General features: G+C 32.2%; 1 protein-coding gene across 2 annotated transcripts in view; it reads left to right on the plus strand.

The window, feature by feature from the left end:
• The window catches only part of LOC115211610 (serine/threonine-protein phosphatase 2A 65 kDa regulatory subunit A alpha isoform), a 47,275-nt gene that overhangs the window by 13,974 nt on the left and 13,082 nt on the right, over window positions 1-20,219 (plus strand). The window contains exons 3-7 of one of the 2 annotated variants that reach the window (XM_029780204.2): window positions 5,426-5,516; window positions 13,777-13,794; window positions 16,520-16,620; window positions 18,423-18,564; window positions 18,655-18,745. In XM_029780204.2, the coding sequence (XP_029636064.2) occupies window positions 5,426-5,516; window positions 13,777-13,794; window positions 16,520-16,620; window positions 18,423-18,564; window positions 18,655-18,745 (443 nt within the window). The remainder of the gene's footprint in view (window positions 1-5,425; window positions 5,517-13,776; window positions 13,795-16,519; window positions 16,621-18,422; window positions 18,565-18,654; window positions 18,746-20,219) is intronic. The other variant, XM_029780206.2, reaches the window with a different exon arrangement.

The following is a 20,219-nucleotide window of genomic DNA, read 5'->3' on the forward strand; positions in this document are numbered from 1 at the left end:
TGATGCTGTCCACTATCCAGCTTGATTTTGTATGTCAAGATTTTTTTCTGGTATCCTCAGCTGAGGCAGGCGCAGAGAACTGTTTCTGAAAATGACTAATCATTTCATGCATTTGTGTAACATTAGCTTTTCCTGTTAGCTTTGGTAAGGTATTTCAAATTGTATATAGTTTGCTTTAGCAATTGTTATTCTCCAGTTCCAGATGGATGCTTTCCACATCAAAATGTAGAATAACACTTATTTTCTGCAAAGCATTAATAGCGCAGTGCAGTGTTTAATGTACTTGTATTATTATGCACTTGACTGTTCAAATTTTTTCTTATGCTGACCTTCCATGCTGCAAAATGGAAATTGTATTTTAAAAAAATATGAAGCTCTATCTCAGCTCTTTATATATTTATTTATTAATCTTAGAAAAGTTATTAAATCAAATATCAGCATAACTTAAAATCATATTGACATGATAGTATTAACACTTCACTTGCGCACTCTTTTCATCTCCTTGACTGTTGATAGATATCCTTTCTGAGAAACTTAATGCATTTGAATAAGAATAGGTCATTTGTATACTTTGGCTATTGTCAGAAAACTAATATTGTTGGCTATTTCATATTTACCCTACAGGTTTCAATTCAAATGTCAAAACACAATGTATTTCACTGATAAGAATGTTGGGAAGAAATTGTCATTTGTTTGAATAAAGCTTTTGTTTCAAAGAGCCAATGAATAAACAAGGAATGATTAGATAATACATGATATCAGAAACTTTCAGGATTTGAAATATAACTTTTCAAATACTTCCTTCTTTACTCTTTGATTCAGCTAGTTGAAATGGTTTAACCCTTTTGCATTTAGACCAGCCGTATCGGACCTAAATATTCTGCTCTTAAGTTAAAACTGGCCTGGTCTGCCCTCTCATAGTCATCCTACCATGTTATTCTAAAACTAAATAATCACATTGTTGAAATATTGAAGCAACATGACAATGTATAATTAAGTCAAAACACTCATCACCATTTAGTGTTTGTTTTTCATGCTGACGTGGGTTAGACTGACAGGAACTGGCCAGCCACAATACCACACTGAGCTCCAATGTCAGCTTCGGCATGGTTTCTACAGTTTGGATGCCCTTCCAAATATCAACAATATGACTACATAAGCAATATATTTGACACAGTAACTTCAATGCTCAATTGTTAATATGCATTTAATATAATTTTCTTTCACAGCTAATTTCGTTTTTATTCTTTTACTGAATCCAGCTAGTTTAAACTGTCATTTGTATACATCATATCTGTACTAGTAGTCTTCTCTTTTGAACACATCTGATTCCTCTTACATCATGTTTCTTCTCAGCCCATTTCTGTTCTGTTGTTTATGTACATGAAAATTGCACTTCCAATAGAAAATACATGCACATGTTTTGCTGTTCATGTTTCACTGCTATAACAATATATTTTATACACAAACCTCATACAAACTACTTTTCATTCAGATTAATTTCTTTGTTACTAATAGAGGTAATAGCCCCATGAACTTTTAAGCCTGTTTTACTCAAGCTATTAAACATATGGAATACCACCCTCTACTGATATAAGAAACTGCCAGTCAGCTTTAGAAATGATGGAGCATCCAGTTCTAGGAACAATGCTAAAACAATTGAACCTGGTGCAACTTGTGAAAAACTGTCCAGCCCACGCCAGCATAGAAAATATTAAATGATGATATAAATAAAACATTTAACTGAGTAACAAATGTCCTTTGGTTTACAATGTAGTTGAGTTCCATTTATCCCCAGTGGTATTTGAAATTGTGTATTTTTAACGATATCATTAGGAATGCATTCCCCTCAATTCACTCAAACAAAATTTGAACAATTATTTATTAAAATGGGAATAATACAATTTTGTGTGCATGCATGCACACACACTTTTAATACTGGGTTATATATTTCATCCAAAATAATGGCGTAACTTTTTTTTTTCATTTACATATTGTTATTGCATATCTATGTGTTTTATAACTATTAAAAATCCAGCCATAAATTTTTTGTTTATAATAACCATTTTCCAGAAAAATTGACAATTGAAATTTAACAATTCAATCTCAGATATTTAACAAAATATATGTAAAAAAAAAAACAATTCTAATTTGTGCTAGTTTTAGTGTAGCCTAGCTAGCTATAGAAGTGAAATGAAAAGCAAATGAAGGAAGGGAATACAATGAAGTGGTGTTTCTGTATGCATAAAATAATCTATTAAACAGCAAACTAAGGAACAACTGTGTTGTAGAAAGTTATGCAGATTTTTTTTTTATCTCTATGTATTGGTAAATAAGATTTTAAGAGTATAATGATTTAACTGAAATTTTTATTTAAAATTACTAATATTTTATCAAATGAAGTCCTGCTTTGTTTGATTACTCACCTTTAACTCTTTAGCATTTAAGTTGGCGATATCTGGCCTCTCAAACCTACCCTTCAATGTTATTCTGGAAATAAACAATCATATCATTGAAATTTGAAAGCCATATGATAATGCAGGATTAATTAAAAATGATATAAATAAGCATTACATTTGACAGGGTGAACCATTAAGGTGTTGCTTCTTGCCCAAATAGGTATTAAGTTGATATTTTTTTCTCTCTTCAGTTATTTAACAATTTTTTTCTTTTGCAGATTTTTTTTATAATAATGTTCCACTATTTGTCATATAAGGGAATGCTGTCAGGTCCCTTTGTTTTGGGATTTTTTTTAAGCCAGTCTTCTTGGAGGTCATTTTATATGTAATTAAGCTAAATTGTTGCACTAGTTGCTGGTGCAGTAAGCAGTAAATAATCCCTTTTAAGAAATCAGTCTTTTTACAAGTTATATTTGAGAAAATGGATTTTAGTACTGCTAAGCAAGACATTACTTGTCATATCTCAACTTAATTGATTTAGCCATTGAAGAGATTAGAACATCAGTGGTGACAATATGAGGGTCGGCTGAAAAGGTTATAGATTGATCAAGATACCTCCAAGGAATGTGACCAAACGAGGTTTATTTTTCAACAGTGTCCCCCTTGTGGTCCACACACTCTTCCATTAGTGCTTTTACCCCATTGTTGAAGCTTTCATCCTGTTGGTCAAAAAAGTCAGCAGCAATGATGTCATTATCACAGCATTACTGGTTCTCAGCCAAGTTTTTTTTTTCTTTATTTTTTTTTTCTTTTTGTTGTTGTTGAGGAACAGATGGGCCTGCTCAGGAGAATAGGGAGAGTGATCAACTAGTTCAAAACCACAGCAGCCATAACTGCCTCAGCAAGTTAGCATGCTACTCTCCATTGATGGTATGGCTCTTTTGAGATAGTCAATAAGCACAATACCATTTGTGTCCCAAAAAACTGAGGCTGTCACCTTCCCTGCAGATGAAACAACCTTCGCCTTCTTTGGAGCAATTGAGGAAAGGTGTTTTCACTTCATGAATTGTATCTTTGTCTCTGATTCAAAGTGCTAAATCCAACACCCAGCTGGGTTAGGAAATTTTCAAGGAAACCAACTGGATCTGCCTGAAACAGATTTCCCTGTGATGTATTCATCCTGGTGCATTTTTGATCTGATGTCAGAAAACATAGCACCCACCAAGCAGAAACCCTTGTCATCAGTTCATTGTGCAGAATATTCTTAACTCTGTTGTAGGCTGTGCTAATAGCATTGGCTGTTTGATTTATAGTTAAATACCTCATCACCATGTGGTGAACACAATGTTATTCTTGGCGGCAGTTGCAAGACATCCAGATGTTGGGTCATCTTCTAAGTCGACATGTTTGTCCTTGGTTAGTTAAGCCGTTTTTCTGCAAGTACTTGATAACATAACGATGCCAGACTTTGTCCATTTTTAAGAGAAGTTGTTACTAGTTACTTTTGAAGTATTCGTTATATAGGCAGATGTCAGTTTATCTAGAAAGAAACTGCAGTTATTAAGAAGAGTTGAAACTAATGCATGCAAAATTTTATAGCTCTAGCATGACTCCATAGAACTTTTCAGCCCATCCTTGTACAGTGGAGTGTCTGGTAGTCTTCCTTTCTGTATTGCATACAATAATGGGGTTTCTTTTGTAAGCTTGCACAGTAAAGAAAATGGAGTGTCTATTAAATACATTAAAAAATTAATTTGGCAAAATGTGAAAAAGTTCAGCTGCAAGGTATTTTTAGTTGTATACTAATCAGTTTTCTCTTCGTAGATGCAACAAACTCAGGTATGCTACTTCTGTATTGATTACAAAAGCTTCATTGTACTTTAAACCATTTACTGTTTCCACCCCCACCCACCCCTTGAGTAAAAGGGAAGATTGCTTAAATGTAAGTTATTTGGGGGAAATTGTCTATCTTGTTAGGCTCAATTTTTAAAAATTAATTCATTATTCTAGAAATATTCAAAATTATTTGATGAAATTAGAGCATATGTAATTTTTTAAATATATATTCCTTGCAATATAATTTTTAGTTTTGGACAATACCAGTTATTACAACAGGACGTCTAAAATTTAGTTTGATCAGTGATTCTCATCCTTTTGTAGCTCAATGCTCCCATTCACTGAAAAAATCTTAATTTTGCTCAGTGGTTTATTCATATTTTATACAATCCCATCCAGTATGTGCTTTTGGATATTTGCATGGAAACTACATCCTGTGTTAATCTTTTTTTTTTATGACTATTACTAAAGACAAGGATGTATAGAACAATGCACTAAGTGCCTGTAAATTGAAAAGTTAGAACAAATGACGTTACATCTTAATTTTAAAAATACTATCGGCTTTATTACTGGTGTTAATTAATCAAACATTGCTATTAGGCTGTCTTTAGAAAAAAAAGAAAATACAAATTATACTCCGAAAACTAATGGTTGGTTTATGTTTGATCAGGTTCTCTTTTTGTCAAACAGTTTACCTTATGTATTTATATCATACTTCACTAACAGTTGTACTAAAATGTACTGAATCCTTTATAAACCAGGTACGGCGGGGATACTAACAATTTTACTTCCAAAATAGGGGTGTTTGTTGCTTAAACGATAATTCTTCACAAAATGATCTTGCTTTTGCTCACAATGTCCTCGTTTTAATCTGAACAAACAATTTTGTGTAGATGTTTAAAATTTTTTTTTCCTTTAATTTCCCAAAAGAAAATCACACCTAAACACCCAAGTACCACTTTAACATTTGCTACCCCCTTGTTAACCCCCTAGGCCTCCATTGAGGTGCTACTAAGTTAAGAATCACTGTTAGATTTGAATATCAGGCCCTAAGAGATGATACAGTATGGAGAAAGATCAAATCCAACATTTCCTCTGATGTTAAACTAATGTGCAGTAATGTTTTCTCCTACATTTTCACTGATTATATTTTTAAAGGATATTTTTGTTTTTTTGTTTTTCTGTTTTAGCTTCGTTTGAATAGCATTAAGAAGTTATCTACAATAGCATTGGCTCTTGGTGTGGAAAGAACTCGGACTGAGCTTATACCATTTTTGACTGGTGAGTTTTTTTCTATCTCCTTTGCTTGATCCATCTATTTCTTGAAGCATATATATTTTTTCGCATGTATGCTGACTGAAGATTAACATTTCTTATTCAAATTTCATGTTCAGGACTTTGCTTCACAGTATAATTGGCCAATTTTTGTTTCCACAATAGATTAAACACATTTTCCAGTTAGTCTTTACTCCCTTTTGATTTATTATCACTAGAAATTTTAATGAAAAACTATGTGGATTTCATGTCAAATGTAATTAGATTCAAAGCTTTACTTCTGTTTACCAGAAATCCCTTCACATTTTTTGTTTATATTCATTTTGCATTCAATAGTCATTGTTTTTGTCCACTTTTTTCTTTACATATTGATTCTCAAATTCCAAACTTATCATTAAGAAGTAAATTTTCTGCATGCATGTTTCTCGGGCATTTTTAGATTTTTTTTCTTCTCTATTCAAAATATTATTTAGCTAACAGTCTATTGTAATATTTTCAAAAGTAAAAATATTTTGTAATGTTTCTTTCTTGGTTCCCTTAGTGTGTAAAGATGCTTAGTTATGTTGTGAAAATTGCTCAGGATACCCCATGTAATAAGGGCATCTAATCAGGAACTAGATTATTGTAGTTTTGAGCCTTTCAGGTTTAGTTGCATTTAAAACCTGATCCTGGTTGGACAAACTCTTTTAAGAGCACATGTCAGGAATTCTTGGGCTAGAATGAGTAGACTTAAAATTACCTCAACCTGTTTCTTGCAACATACTTTCATTTGGTTGGGTTTTTATCTAAAATAAGTTTCGCAAGATTATAGGGTAACATGTAGTGAAAGGTGTTAAGACTGGGTAAATTGGACCAAATTTAGAACAGTGTATTGAAAATGCACCAAAAGGAATTTCATTATAAGGCCTTAAGCTCATTTGTTTCAGATTACGATGTTCTAGTCATTTTATATAGGTTTATCTCTTATTAAATATGAAGGAAATACTAATAGAACTAGAATGCTGAGTACATACTTTTAATATGCTTCAATATATTTAACTTAAATTTAGATTTGATTGATCAGATTTTGTCATTTTATGTCTGCTTTTTATGCTGGCTTATATTGGATGTGTTCTCACCATCCAAGACATCTGTTTAGTCACTGTCATTCTGGACAAATGAAGGATCACATTTTGCTTGTACATTCCATTGTTGACAGTTTCTATAGTGAGATACCTTGCTAAGTACCAATTACTTTTCAGTGTGCTTTTCATTCTGGCACCAACATAACTGAGGTTATCTTGTCCTTAGCAAGATTGAGTTCTCTTTTTCTCCATGTTGGCTGTGTGAATGACATAGGGAAGGAGAGATAAACAAGAAGGCAATAGAGACAGTAAAATGGAAGGGATAGTGATAGCTAGATATGTTGGTTATTAGTAAGAAGACAGAAAGCAGCATGTGTGGTATGATGGGATAGACTGAAAGTGAGAAAGTGATAGACATCAACAATGAGTGATGGTAATAGTCATGCAAGATCATTCCCAACCTCCATCACCACAGATTGCTATTTGTTCTTTGTCTTTTTTTTATTTTCTCTCTCTCTCTCTCTCTCTCTCTCTCTCTCTCTCCCCCCCCCCCCCACAGATTTCATCCAGATTTCAATACTTTATATTACAATCTTTCATTTTATAATGTTATATTATTGTAGTCTTTTCTCTTGCACTAATATTTCACATGTGCTGACTACTGCTCCTGTACATCTGTTGTATACAAAGTCTACTTTCTGTCATCTTGTCTGTGATTCCATTAAATCTCACATGTTTTCTTTCTTTACACAGGACACTTTGTATGAAATTTCTTCCAATGCATTTTCTGTATATTGAACTTTAAATTAAACCAGCCAATTTAAACAGCTTCTCTGTTTCTCTCTCACTTACTTGCTCTCTCTCTCTCTCTCTCTCTCTCTCTCTCTATTTTTGTGATTCAAGTTTCTAGTAATTTGACAACTTGATGATAATTTAGTTCCTCAATGTTCAGGTTATAATTATTAAACAAGTGCCACTTTATATTGAGTTACAAAGTCATAAAAATATTTTTTATCAGTTGTCACTTGATTTACATGAATTTGAAGGAAGGTATAGAGGTTATTGCAGTGTGTAGGAAAAAAGATTTGGGTTGAAGTCCATCATAGGAAGAGTGGAACAAACTAGAAATTGGTAATTGTGAATATGGTAGCATATTCAAGCAATATTGATAAATGTCTGCTACAGTTTTAATATTTGATGCATCTTGTACAGCATTTAGCTTGTTGAGCTTACTTTGATTTACCCAACTTGATCATGCCATCCATCAAGATGGTTAAAAGCAGCATAATATAACATTTGAAAATATAACGTTGGGTGAATTTATATATATATACACACAGACACAGAGGCTGCAATGTGTAAATTGTCACCATTTTACATTTTTTATTTTTATGCACATCGTTTATTTTTTATTTTGTTGGCTGCACTGTCTGAGAAAATCGGCACCATGACACAGTTCACTCTGCCAGAAATTTGGAAACATGTACTGCTTAGCATTCATGCCAGACGCTCCCATATGAACATTTCAGACTGTTTGGGTGTCAGTCTAAGGACATGTACTGAGAGTGATAAAAATCAAACATCTAGTCAGCATCATGGTGTTTGGAGTGATTACTAGTGATGGCAACGTTATGCCTCCGTCTTTGTGATTAAGGCTTGGTGGAAGATTTTAATTCCAAACTTATGAAAACAAGACATTTGTACTCAGAGCCAGAGCCGGTTTCAGCCAGGTTGATAACGAAAGGGTTAATGTATATTGGCAAAAGTTATTAACATTTGTATCAAAATCTTAAGACACTACCCTTTATCACTATCAGAAATGCAGTGAATCATTCAGACTTTTTGGTAGTCTGTGATGCTATTGTTCGCTAATTGTGCTTAGAAGGGTTTCACATACTTATCAGAAAAATCATCTCTTTAAAAAAAATTACGGCAATGCACTAACAAAGAACATAATGCACTTTATAATAAAACAAAAGTTGTACATATAAAATTTCTTTTTCTCTCCCTCCCCCCCCCCGCCCTTGTTCCATAAATTGATTTGTTTCAGTAAACTATTGGTCTTATTCTGATTAGAGCTTGTCAGTCTTCTGTGGCATTACTTTGTTTCCCTTTTCTATCCAAGTTTCATGGATGTTATCTGTGCAATTTCATAAATTTTCCACCTTTTCAGTAAGTTTAATTCCTTTTTATTGTAAAATACTCTGCTGTTGTGTACAGTTTTACTCATGATAGAGGGAAATGATACCTTCTGTGAAGTGACAGGTAATAATAGTTGTGAGAAGTTATTCTGAGCTGTGACAGTTGTCTGGCTTTTCCAATGGTTAGCTTTTTTTTCCCATTTGGTAAAGGATTGATCCTTTAGCATTCAGATTACTCTGTCAAATGTCATGCTTAGTGATTCACATTGTTTTGAATTAATCGCCCATTATCTTGTAGCTTGAAGATTTTTATTATTTTTTAGAATAACGAGGGGCTGAATCTGGTTAGCTTGAACATGTTTAGAATATTTGGGCCAGATATGGCCTATTTAAATGCAAAAGGGTTTAAATGTCTTTTGTACAATCTTCAGTGGGAGTCTTTATTTACATGGTCATCTTCTTCCCCACATACTGGTCTGTTGCTGGTATCTTGCACATGCAAGTGCTGACACAATTTCAAAATCTGTTTTGGTATGATACTGAAAACAAAGGTCACTGTAAAGTTCATTTACTCTCCAATAGTTGGTAATCTTAATCAACTTCTTTATGTCCATTACTATATTAACTTCAAAATAATCCCTGTAATTCTTTCTGGCATGTATGAAATCATAGTCTCTTCATTTTACTATGTTGTGTAATCATTCCCTTCTGTACATGTATGAAACATTTCAATATGGTAAAATAAAAAGGTAATGACTGTTTCAAGTCAATGAGAATTCCGAATGCTTAGTTTCTTATGATCTTTTTCTTTCTTTCTTTGCTCTCCATATTTTCATCTGATGTTTTTGGAAAAAAATTTGTTCTAGCTTTTAATATTGCCATTGAGGTTGCTCTCTCTATCAGAAATTCTAGTTTCTGGTGCTACAGCTACCATGTGATTATGCTTGTTGTAGTTTCCATTTGTTATTATTGTTTCTTGAGAAAATCTTTTAAAATTGGAGGAGTTGCTTACACTGAACATGAAGTTAATATTGTTTCAAATGCAAAAAGTTTAAGAAAAGATAACAGTGCAGAAAAAAATGTCCCCTAAAATTCAGGGAAAAGACTTGCATCAGTATTCTGATATAAATGTGAAAACATAACTATGAGTAGCATGGTGCAGATTTATGATCTATGACCATAAGTCTTAGACAGATTAGTCATGAAAAGGTTAATCTTAAGCCTCTTACCAAGGTAGATAGCATTATCTTCCTTGCATATAACAATGCTTGTATTTCATTTTCTCAGCTGGAAGAAATATAGCACTTTATCATTTCGATCTTTTATGGTATTGTGGTCTTAAGAAGTTTATTAGTGATCTCATCAGAAATATTTTAATATCAGTTGGATTTTACCTCTGGAATAAATTTTCGAAATCTTAAACTTTCTCCCCACCCTAAAGCTTTGAACAATTTTCACTCAGTTGTCAGGTAGCTTTCTCATCTCATGCTCTAGGTCAGTGATGGTCGATCTTTTTAACTCACCATGTTGAAATTTTATTATTTCTATTATTGGAGTGTCATTTTTATGTATTTTAGTTATAGTGAAATGCTTATAGATAGGTGGCCTATCATATTTAACATTTATTTTTCTATGATTGTATGGTTCCAATGAAGTTAGTTACTCTTCTCACTTGTTTCCAAGGACAATATATTTCCCAAACTTATACTGTTCATTGATTTGTGTAAAACAAGTTTGAGCTTATAAAGACATTTAGCTTCAGTAAATCATGTTCCATACTTTTCACATCTGAATCTCTGATTTCACTTAAACTTTCACCAAACTGTTCAAATATTTGATCAAATCCCAACCATCTTAACATTATTGTACATTAGTAAACCATTTAAAATCAAATGAAAGTCTTTTTCCTAGTAGCCATCAAATTGACTGTCACAACTCTCTTATCAAAATCTTTAAAGCTTATTTTTATGCAGACAACTTACTGATATGTATACAATAGAAACTTTGAGATGATCAGCAGCTTATGTAAATTGTTTTATAAAAATCAACATTTCAACCTACAGTATTAAGGGCACCAGCAGTCATAGCATAATCTATTTTTCACTAATCTTTCACAAAACACAATCACATCTTCTCCTTGTGTATTTTGAGGCAAATTCACAAACTTCTGAATAGAATGTCTGAAAATATCACAGAATATTTAATTTAGTGAACAAATACTCAAGCATTCTGGAATTTGATTTTCTATGTTAGCTCTCCTTTTTATCATTCTCTTTTAACTTCTTAAGCTATCAAATAATGCTGTACATATAACAAAAGCATCACCTAACATAATACTCACCATCAATTGAAGTTACTAAATAGGGAAGTCCTAAGAATTGAAGTCTTCTGATGAGGAGCAGTTCCACTTTAGCTGTTTAGTCTTAAGTTCTTTTCACAACTGTCTCTTGACAAATATAATATAAAAAGAAATTTATCATCCTTATCAGTAATGACATATTGCTCACTCCCCAAATCTTGAAAATTTCTTCCACTTTATTTTAGCAATTTTAATTTTTTTTTATTATTATTAGTTTAATGCCATTGATTTGAGAAGATAAGAATGACTTGGAAGCTCCTCCCATCAAAGCTAAAACCAAATGCTTTTCTTTTTTAGCCTATGTTAGGCAAATGAGTTGCTAATTTATTTAGTTTGTGATATAAAGTGCTGTATCAGATATTCTTGAAAAACAGATTTTTAATCTTTTAAAATTCTTTGTTAAATTTTGCATGTTACCTAAAAACTAATAGCATGTCACCATCATTACTCTAGGTCCAGTAGATTTAAGCTATATTTAAACTTGGGAGGGCTTCCATAAGCCATTAATAGATTTCCATTGCAAAGAACCAATGGAAAATAAGATCATGTGAAAATGTACTATCAAGAATAAAGGTGGTTTAAGATATCGGTTACCTCTCGTAACAAAGGGATTTTCTTAACAAAGGGATTTTCTTAACAAAGGGATTTTCTTAACAAAGGGATTTTCTCATGCAAAAAAAAAAATGTGATTAAGTTTGCTTCCTCATGGTAGCAGGATGGGAGTATTAAGGGCATGTGGTAACTGGAAAGAAATGACATGAAAATTAGAACTGAATTGAAAAACCAGCTAAATATTTGTCAACATATTGATGTATGCAGAAGAAACATCTGCTGTGGAAGTGCCTGTTGTAGATGTAAACTTTTGTTAAGTGAGATCCCAACACACCTCAAGGACACACATGATGTTAGATTTGCCTGACTCTTCTCTTTTAAAATAAGGATAACCTAATTAGTTAAGGCTGATGATGATAAACTATTTAGCCTTTTTTTTCTCTCTCTCTCTCATTGAGGTAGTTTTCTTTGGCTGATACTCTTCCTGATGCCAGCAAGGTAATAATCTCCTAGTCCATAGAACAGCAAACAGCCTGGACATACTTTTGTAAAAGACTGCAAACAAATAACACTTTTGTATGAACATTGAAGTTTTTGTTTGCAATCGCCATGCAACCTGATCATGAAGTATGGATATGCTTTTAGGGTGGGCTGCAAACAGCTAGATAATCCAGAAAGGATAATTCCTTAACCCTTTCATTACCAAACCGCCCAAAGCCACCTGAAAAAAATTTTGGTTAATGTGACCAAACCCGCCCGTATTTACCTATTCACATTTAAATGAGAATATCAGAGCAAATCTCTTTAGTACATTCGTGAAAATACGTGATTATATTTCGTAAACAGTTCATCTACAGTTTTGTACAACGATCGCCGTGTAATTTTAATTCCCTGAATTTTGGGAGATTTTTTTCGACATTTTTTTTGGCATCAATTTTTCTTCAACTTTGAAAATTGATAGGAGTTTCATGTTATCAAGCATTGATTCCGAATTGGAAAATTTGTGAAGCGAATACTGGGTACTGTTGTGGATTTAGTTTTTATACAGGGAAACTAATGTTAGTCAGCATGGCTTAGGGTACGATGTGGTCTGGAAGTTATTGTTTGAAGCGATCAATGCGGAAACAAACTTACGCAGAATGTAAACAAACACAAAATGGGGGTTCAAATTTCGGAAAGTTTGTGAAGCAAATACTGGGTACTGCGTGGATTTAGTTTTTATACAGGGAAAATAATGTTAGTCAGCATGGCCTAGGGAACGATGTGGTCTGGAATTTATCACTTCCATACCATAACCAGGGCCATATATTATTTTTTGACCGATTTCTTTAGAACGGTCAAACTTGCGGTGGATTCCAATATTTCACTTTATTCCACCTTTATGGTACACCTGTTGTGCATTAAATTCAACTGATAATCTAGTGATGTGCACAATTCTTCTTTATCAAAATTTTGTTGCATACCCATTTGAATATTAGCTGATGATTCATTTTCTATGGTGATGTTTAAACAAAATTTTAATATTTTTACCTTTTGCTCAATTTAAAATTTTAATATTTTTACCTTTTGCTCAATTTACCTGTAATTAAATCACTTTTAGACAAAAGTTATGCAATAGTATTGATTAAGAACCCTTTCTTTAATTATGTTCCAAATATCACATTAATATGTTGATAAGTAAAAAAGTTACAGTTATTTAATGAAACAAGCCTAGATTCATGATTATTTTAGAATTTAATTGAAACTCATGAGGGATGTATTTTGGTCAGAAATATAGTAACGAAAGGGCTAAGTATTATGTACTCTAAATCTTGGCATATTGTTTTCCTATTTCACATTTGGGAGCCACAATTTAATCCTTTAATTTAGTAAGGTTTGGTATTTATTTAGGCTTTAATAATACTAATAAATCACTGGGGAAAGAAGTGCTGAACTTATGTTGCTTTCTAGCCTAAATGACTCGACATTGAGGAATATTTCTTCTCATTTGATCTCTTTGTAGTGTTAAGTATTATGGACATTATTTATTCTTCTCTTATTACATTGGCTACTTTTACTAGTGATTACTGTGGTAGCCATCATCATATATGGTCTTAAATCCTCTTCATACAATTACCATGTACCTTTTTTTCATGCTGCACTGGCATCAGAGAAAAATTTTCTCGCAGGTAGGAAAGTTTTTTAATCCACAACCAACTATAACTGTGCCTTGATAAACAGTGTTGTTATGTTTGTTCGTATCATGTGTCTTTTCCTCTTCACAACCTCACTTCTTCAGAGCATTTTGGCATCTTTATATACTTCTAAAATACTTATTTTTTTAAAGCTCATTCAGGAAATTTATAATTTTTAGAGGAGTTTATCTTGGCATTAAAATATAAACATAGCTACAATGTTGGGTTCTATTGGTGAGTTCTATAAACATAAGATGAAAGCATGTCTTTAAATTATATTTCATTATTATGTAGTTAATAACACAAGTCTGTATTGACCTTATATTACCTTTTACAAAAAAAAAATTAAACTACTCCAATTTTTTAAACATCAGTTCCAATATTTATGTTTATGGCATTGTTAGTCCGCATGTTTACAAAAAGGTTTTATATTTTATGCTAAACACTATTAAATTTCTGTCTGAATTTTCAAATATTTTCCCATTCACTTGTTCTAGCAAAATTGTGTGAATCACATGTATGTGTAGTCAATAGACACATTGTTTTGTAACTTTCATCTCTCAAACACCAACTATTATTTAGTGTACTGCTTTGAAATGTTCACAAAGGTTGAACATAAAAGCCAATTTAATTTCTGGATCATTGCTATTATGCTGCTTTGACCTGAAAGATATTTCTTGAGTTCTGAAAGATATATTGAACTTTATTGTACTGTCCCAAAATCACTGGTTTAGCTATTATGGCTGGGTTAAAAATATTGGTATTAAATTCATCCAATTTCAAAACCCATTACTGAGTAACACAGCACCTATTTCTAATAGACTTATATTGACACCAAGTTTGCATGCAAGAGTTCAGCGCATGTCCAGAATCAATGAAAATGGTTTAAAAATTAGCCTAAAAGTTGATAGTATTATTGCCTAATAAGTAAATGCTAATCTATGTGACTGTCTATTGACATTGTAAAGCAACATTGTTTATTGCATGCTATAAAAAGTTAGGTAGGGACATATTTTGTTCCTTCTAAAACAGGACCATAACAAAGTTTTTGTCATATCTTAACTATGACATAAATACTATTTGCTTTTAACTGCTTAGAAACATTAACAAGCTAATATTAAATTAAAGACTATGTGTTATATGTGATGTTGGCCATGAATTAAATGCTTTAATTATTCTGGTGTAAAATATCTTTTATGTTGACAATTTCATATTTTTAAATGGTGAGAACATACTCTGAATTGAGTATTATGCCAAACTTGAATAATTTGGGCAAAATTCCCTATAAGGTTAATGTACAGAATTTTTTTAAAATTCTTTTATCACTTTACTGAGATCTTGGCTGATCCCCAGAATGCTTTTGTTTGTTCAGTTGTAGGGAAATGTCTGTTTCATAAATTTCCTGTAGAATTTTTTTTTGAAAGATTATAGCAGCAAAGCTAGTTTTGTTTCTTCATTTTTATACACACACACTTTTTTCCTCCAGTATTATAAGGATCTAGCAAAACAGAATAGCTATTTAGGTTACTTTTATTTAAAATGTTTATCAGAAGTGAATGCTTCAGAAAGAATTATTTAATGAATTATTAAAAGCACAATGTCATAACATAATGTACAAGTAATACATATGAAGATTCTGAAAATTTGGCATCACTTATATAACTAAAAACTAATGATGAAATATATCTAAACACAAAAATATTTCTTGCAGAATTAATAGATTATAGGGTATCTTGGAAACGAAAAAAATATTTTATAATTTTCTATTCACCTTTGGATGGCAATTTTTCTGCAGTTTTTGATTTTCAATTAAGAGTTCATAATATATTTAAGATTTTAAAGGTGACTTTAAAGCAAGAAGTACACCAAGTGTAGTATTCATATTAGTTCTGTCTGGTTTGATACAATATATGTTGTAGCTGATGTAGCGGAATCCATTTTCTGTAAACAAACTGCTGTCTAGTGTCTTAATTGAATTTGTGTGTGTTTAACACATTTTGCTTTACTTTCATAAGTTCAAACGGGCATACAAAAAGCATCCTTGGGTTGGTATCATCAGTATACTAGCACTACCTCCACTGCAGTTAAGGATATTTGGTTGTGCAAGCTGCTGGCAATATGTGTTGGATGAGCCAACTTAGTGCCATGAAGGTTGAAGGTCAATTTGTATGGAAGGCTGTTTTGGAAACTTTGATTCATTCTAGAATGGGAGGACAGCTACAGAACCAATGATCAGGATATTAACTGAGACTTGAAAACAAAATGGTTGGAATGACCATCAAACATCTCTCTGTGGTGATAGTGGTATGAGTCTTTTAGTCTTGTAGTAAAACATGTTTTTCTGGTTTGTAATGAAACTTTAGTTGAACATTGATAAAGTTCTCTTCTAGTATATTATTAATTACACTTTGTTGCAACTGATTATTCCTGTTTCATGAAAAATTTATCAATTTCATCATCAATTCTTGTTTCGTGCATTGTTTTTCAATTTGGTAATTATCTTGGTCTTTTAAAATTAACCTTGATATTAATATCCATTTACTTTGGAGTGAGAAAGTGCTGCATTTTGGAACTTTTTTTTTTTTTTGTTAAACAACTAAGTATTTTAATAAATGGTTTCTAAATATTTCTTATAGGTTCATGTTCCAGATATAGTAATATTATATGCATACTGTTATTCACATTAAAGTGGATTTTTTTTATTTATATAACTTTTCAGATACCATATATGATGAAGATGAGGTGTTGCTGGCCCTTGCAGAACAACTTGGAATCTTCACTCCTCTAGTTGGTGGCTCTGAATATGTTTACTGTTTATTGGTAAGTGAGAGAGCAAGTATTTTCATGTGTAAGCTATTTTCACAGCTATGTGGTTTCAGTTCCTGTGTGTGGCCATTTTTATTTCAGTTACTTTTTTTCTAAAGCTTAACCCTTTCGTTACTATATTTCTGACCAAAATACACCCCTTATGTGTTTCAATTAATTTCTAACATAATCATAAATTTAGTCTGGTTTCATTAAACAACTATAACTTTTTTATTTATCAATATATTAATGTGATTTTTGGAAGATAATTTAATGAAATGTTCTCAACCAATTCTATACTATAATTTTTGTCACAAAGTGACTCTAATTGCAGGTAGATACAGGTAAATTCGACAAAATATAAAATTATTAAAATTTTGTTCAAACATCGCTATAGAAAATGGGTTAGCTAATATTCAATTGGGTATACAACAAAATTTTACGATAGAATTTGTTATTCTGGGTAACTTTCTGATACCCATAATAATATTTATGGCAAAATAGTCTTAATTTCATTTAAGGTTGTGGGAAACCACTAACTATCCTTTCTTTCGCTTTGTTTACATTTAGCGTAACGGTTCGTTTCTGCCGTAATGATTTCAAATAGGCTCATTCGAAAAAGTAAAAAGAAAAGGCTTTACTCTCCTGGGAAAGTCTGTGGCTTGGTCCAGTTTCTTCAGAAAAATCACCGAAAGAAACAGTTTTTAAATTTTCACTCCATTCAGGTGCCAATTCATTTTCTTTATCGCTGTCGGAGCTCTCGGATTCACTGTTTTCACTTTTGGAAAATGAAACATCAGATTCATTATCAAATACCACGTGCTTTTTTTTTTAGTTAGATTTATGAAGGTCTTCAGTAGAAAATCCTTTGAATTCCGACTCGCTGCTTGATATAATGAAATTCGTATCCATTTTTTGTCAGAATTACAAATTTTGAAAACACAATAGGAACAAATTTCGGGAAAAAATCTCCCAAAATTCACGGAATTAAAATTACACTTCGATTCTTCTACAAAACTGTAGATGAACTGTTTACGAAGTATAATACGTGTTTTCACGAATGTACTAAAGAGATTTGCTCTGATATTCTCATTTAAATATGAATAGGTAAATACGGGCGGGTTTATCACATTAACCAAAATTTTTTTTCGGGCGGCTTGGTAACGAAAGGGTTAAACAAAAACACACACACACACCCCTTTTTTTTTCTTTTTTTTTTTTTCCCCTTTCTCTAGAAATACTGTAGAGTTCATTTTATTGAACTTCGTTGATATTAAAAAGTTTGGGATATAAGACCTTAATTACTTGCTTAATGCGTGTATATGTTGAGACAGTTCTCATGATAAACTAATTTTGATAAAATAATCAGACATAACCTAATGTTCTATGTGAAACTTGACCTATTTAAATTGCAGAAAATATTCTTTCATGATGTGATTTCAGATAAGTTGACATTTGGCTGAATGTCTAGCTTAAAAGTATTAAATTATAAGGTTATCAGGATATTTAATTCTGAAATGAAATTGTTTTAGATTTCTTATGGTAAAAGGTTGTAAATTTTTTTTTTAAATTTGAAATTCCAATTTTTTTTTTTTTTTCTTTATAAAGAGGGTAACATTAAATATACTGCTGCACACATTTGGGCTTCTTTCTCTACAATGCTTGTTCTCTGTCTCTGTGATTCAAATGGTTGGAGAATGTCAGGAAAAAACTTCCATTAAAATCAGCAATTTTGTCTTGGGGTGGGTGGTGTAAATGTGTTAGTATAATTTTGCAGTATGTAGGGCTCATTTTAATATTTTTCTAATTCATTTCAGAAACCTCTTGAAAGTTTGGCTACTGTTGAAGAAACTGTAGTTAGAGATAAAGCTGTTGATTCCCTAAGGGCAATTGCTGCCCAACATTCGCAAACAGATTTGGAGAATCACTTTGTGCCCCTTGTTAAACGATTGTCGACTGGTATGTATTGGCATAAGATTAGTCATTTAACGTGTCATGTTGTCTTAAAGTATGGTGATGCTCATAATTTGCTTTTGTCAATATTTTTAGGTGACTGGTTCACATCTCGAACCTCAGCCTGTGGTCTCTTCTCGGTGTGCTATCCCAGAGTATCTTCAAGTGTAAAGGCAGAACTGCATCTGTAAGTATTTTCTTTTTTTTTCTTCCTGTCACTGTTCATATCATAATTGTAACAACCATCTTTCATTAATGTTTTCTGTATGCATTATATATAACTTGTTTTTGTTGTTTTTAAAGTGTTATCTTAGATAAAATTTGAGGTGCTCTTTTACATTTTTGGAATTTTAGAAACTTCCACTTATGTCTTGGCGTCTGCCAGTCAGAAAGAACTTTATTAGATCTTTGAATACAAGACGTGTTTAAAATGATTTACTGTGATAGTAATAAAGTAATTCAATATTCTAACATTTAGTAGGATATGCAAAAAAATATATTCCACATTTGTTTCACAAGTGGAGTTTTTTATTCTTCACTGATATGAATTTTCAGAAATTCATATCAATATGTAATAAAATTAATACACGTTTTAATTATACAGTTCTATCTTTAAGCAATGAGGAATTATGTACATTATTTACAATTGACGGATATTTAACCTTATCTTGTTTGTTGTTAACACAACGTTTCGGCTGATATACTCTGCACTCCAGTTATTAAGAAAAGAGAGGATGAAACTGATAAACTGTCCAGTCTGTCTACCCTATGTGAAAGGCCTCTCTGAAAAGATATGCGGCCCATATGACATCAGGACAGTATTCAAAAGTAATACAACACTTTGCAAGTATCTCCTTCAAGTAAAACCACCTATAGAAGAGAATATGACTAAGAACTGCATGTACTCCATCCCATGCACCTGTGGTAGGTTATACAAAGGCAAAACATGCCACCCCCTCGAAATAAGGGTAGAGGAACATCACGAAGCTGTGACTCGGAGAGATATTGATAAATCAAGTATAGTTGATCATGTATGGAAAAATGGAGACCATCTCTGCCTATGGGATGAAGTTAAAATAATAGAGACAGAGAACACCACTGGAAAATACGAAAACTAAAAGAAGCAGCACATATGCTAGGACACAACAACCTCCTAAGCAGACCGAGTGCAGATATGAACAGCATATGGGAACTGGTATTAAGGAAGGACAGAAGAATTATTAGATTTATAAGCTCTAAAATTCACTCCATAATTATCCATGGGCATATGGCGTAGTGGTTAAGAGTGTGGCTACTAACCCCAAGATTCTGAGTTTGATTCCAGACAGTGACCTGAATAATAATAATGAAAAATACCTTAGGAATGAGAACCCAGGTTTGAAATTTTCCCAAGACACCTGATGAAGGCTGGAGGGTATATCAGCTGAAATGTCATGTTAACAACAAACAAGATGAGGGCAAATATCCGTCAATTGTATATAATGTTTTAATTATATTTTAGGAGGTCTAAATATACTTTGAGGATTAGTCAGATCCTTAGACATTTACCTGATAGATGACTATATAAGAGCTGTGGAATTAAATTTGTTCATAAGAAATGTAACTACTATTTTATTGGTAATTATTACCAACAGGTCTGCACCTCACATAGTGCTGCCAGT

Source organism: Octopus sinensis, linkage group LG5, assembly GCF_006345805.1.
Source record: "Octopus sinensis linkage group LG5, ASM634580v1, whole genome shotgun sequence".
NCBI classification, from domain to species: Eukaryota; Metazoa; Mollusca; class Cephalopoda; order Octopoda; family Octopodidae; genus Octopus; species Octopus sinensis.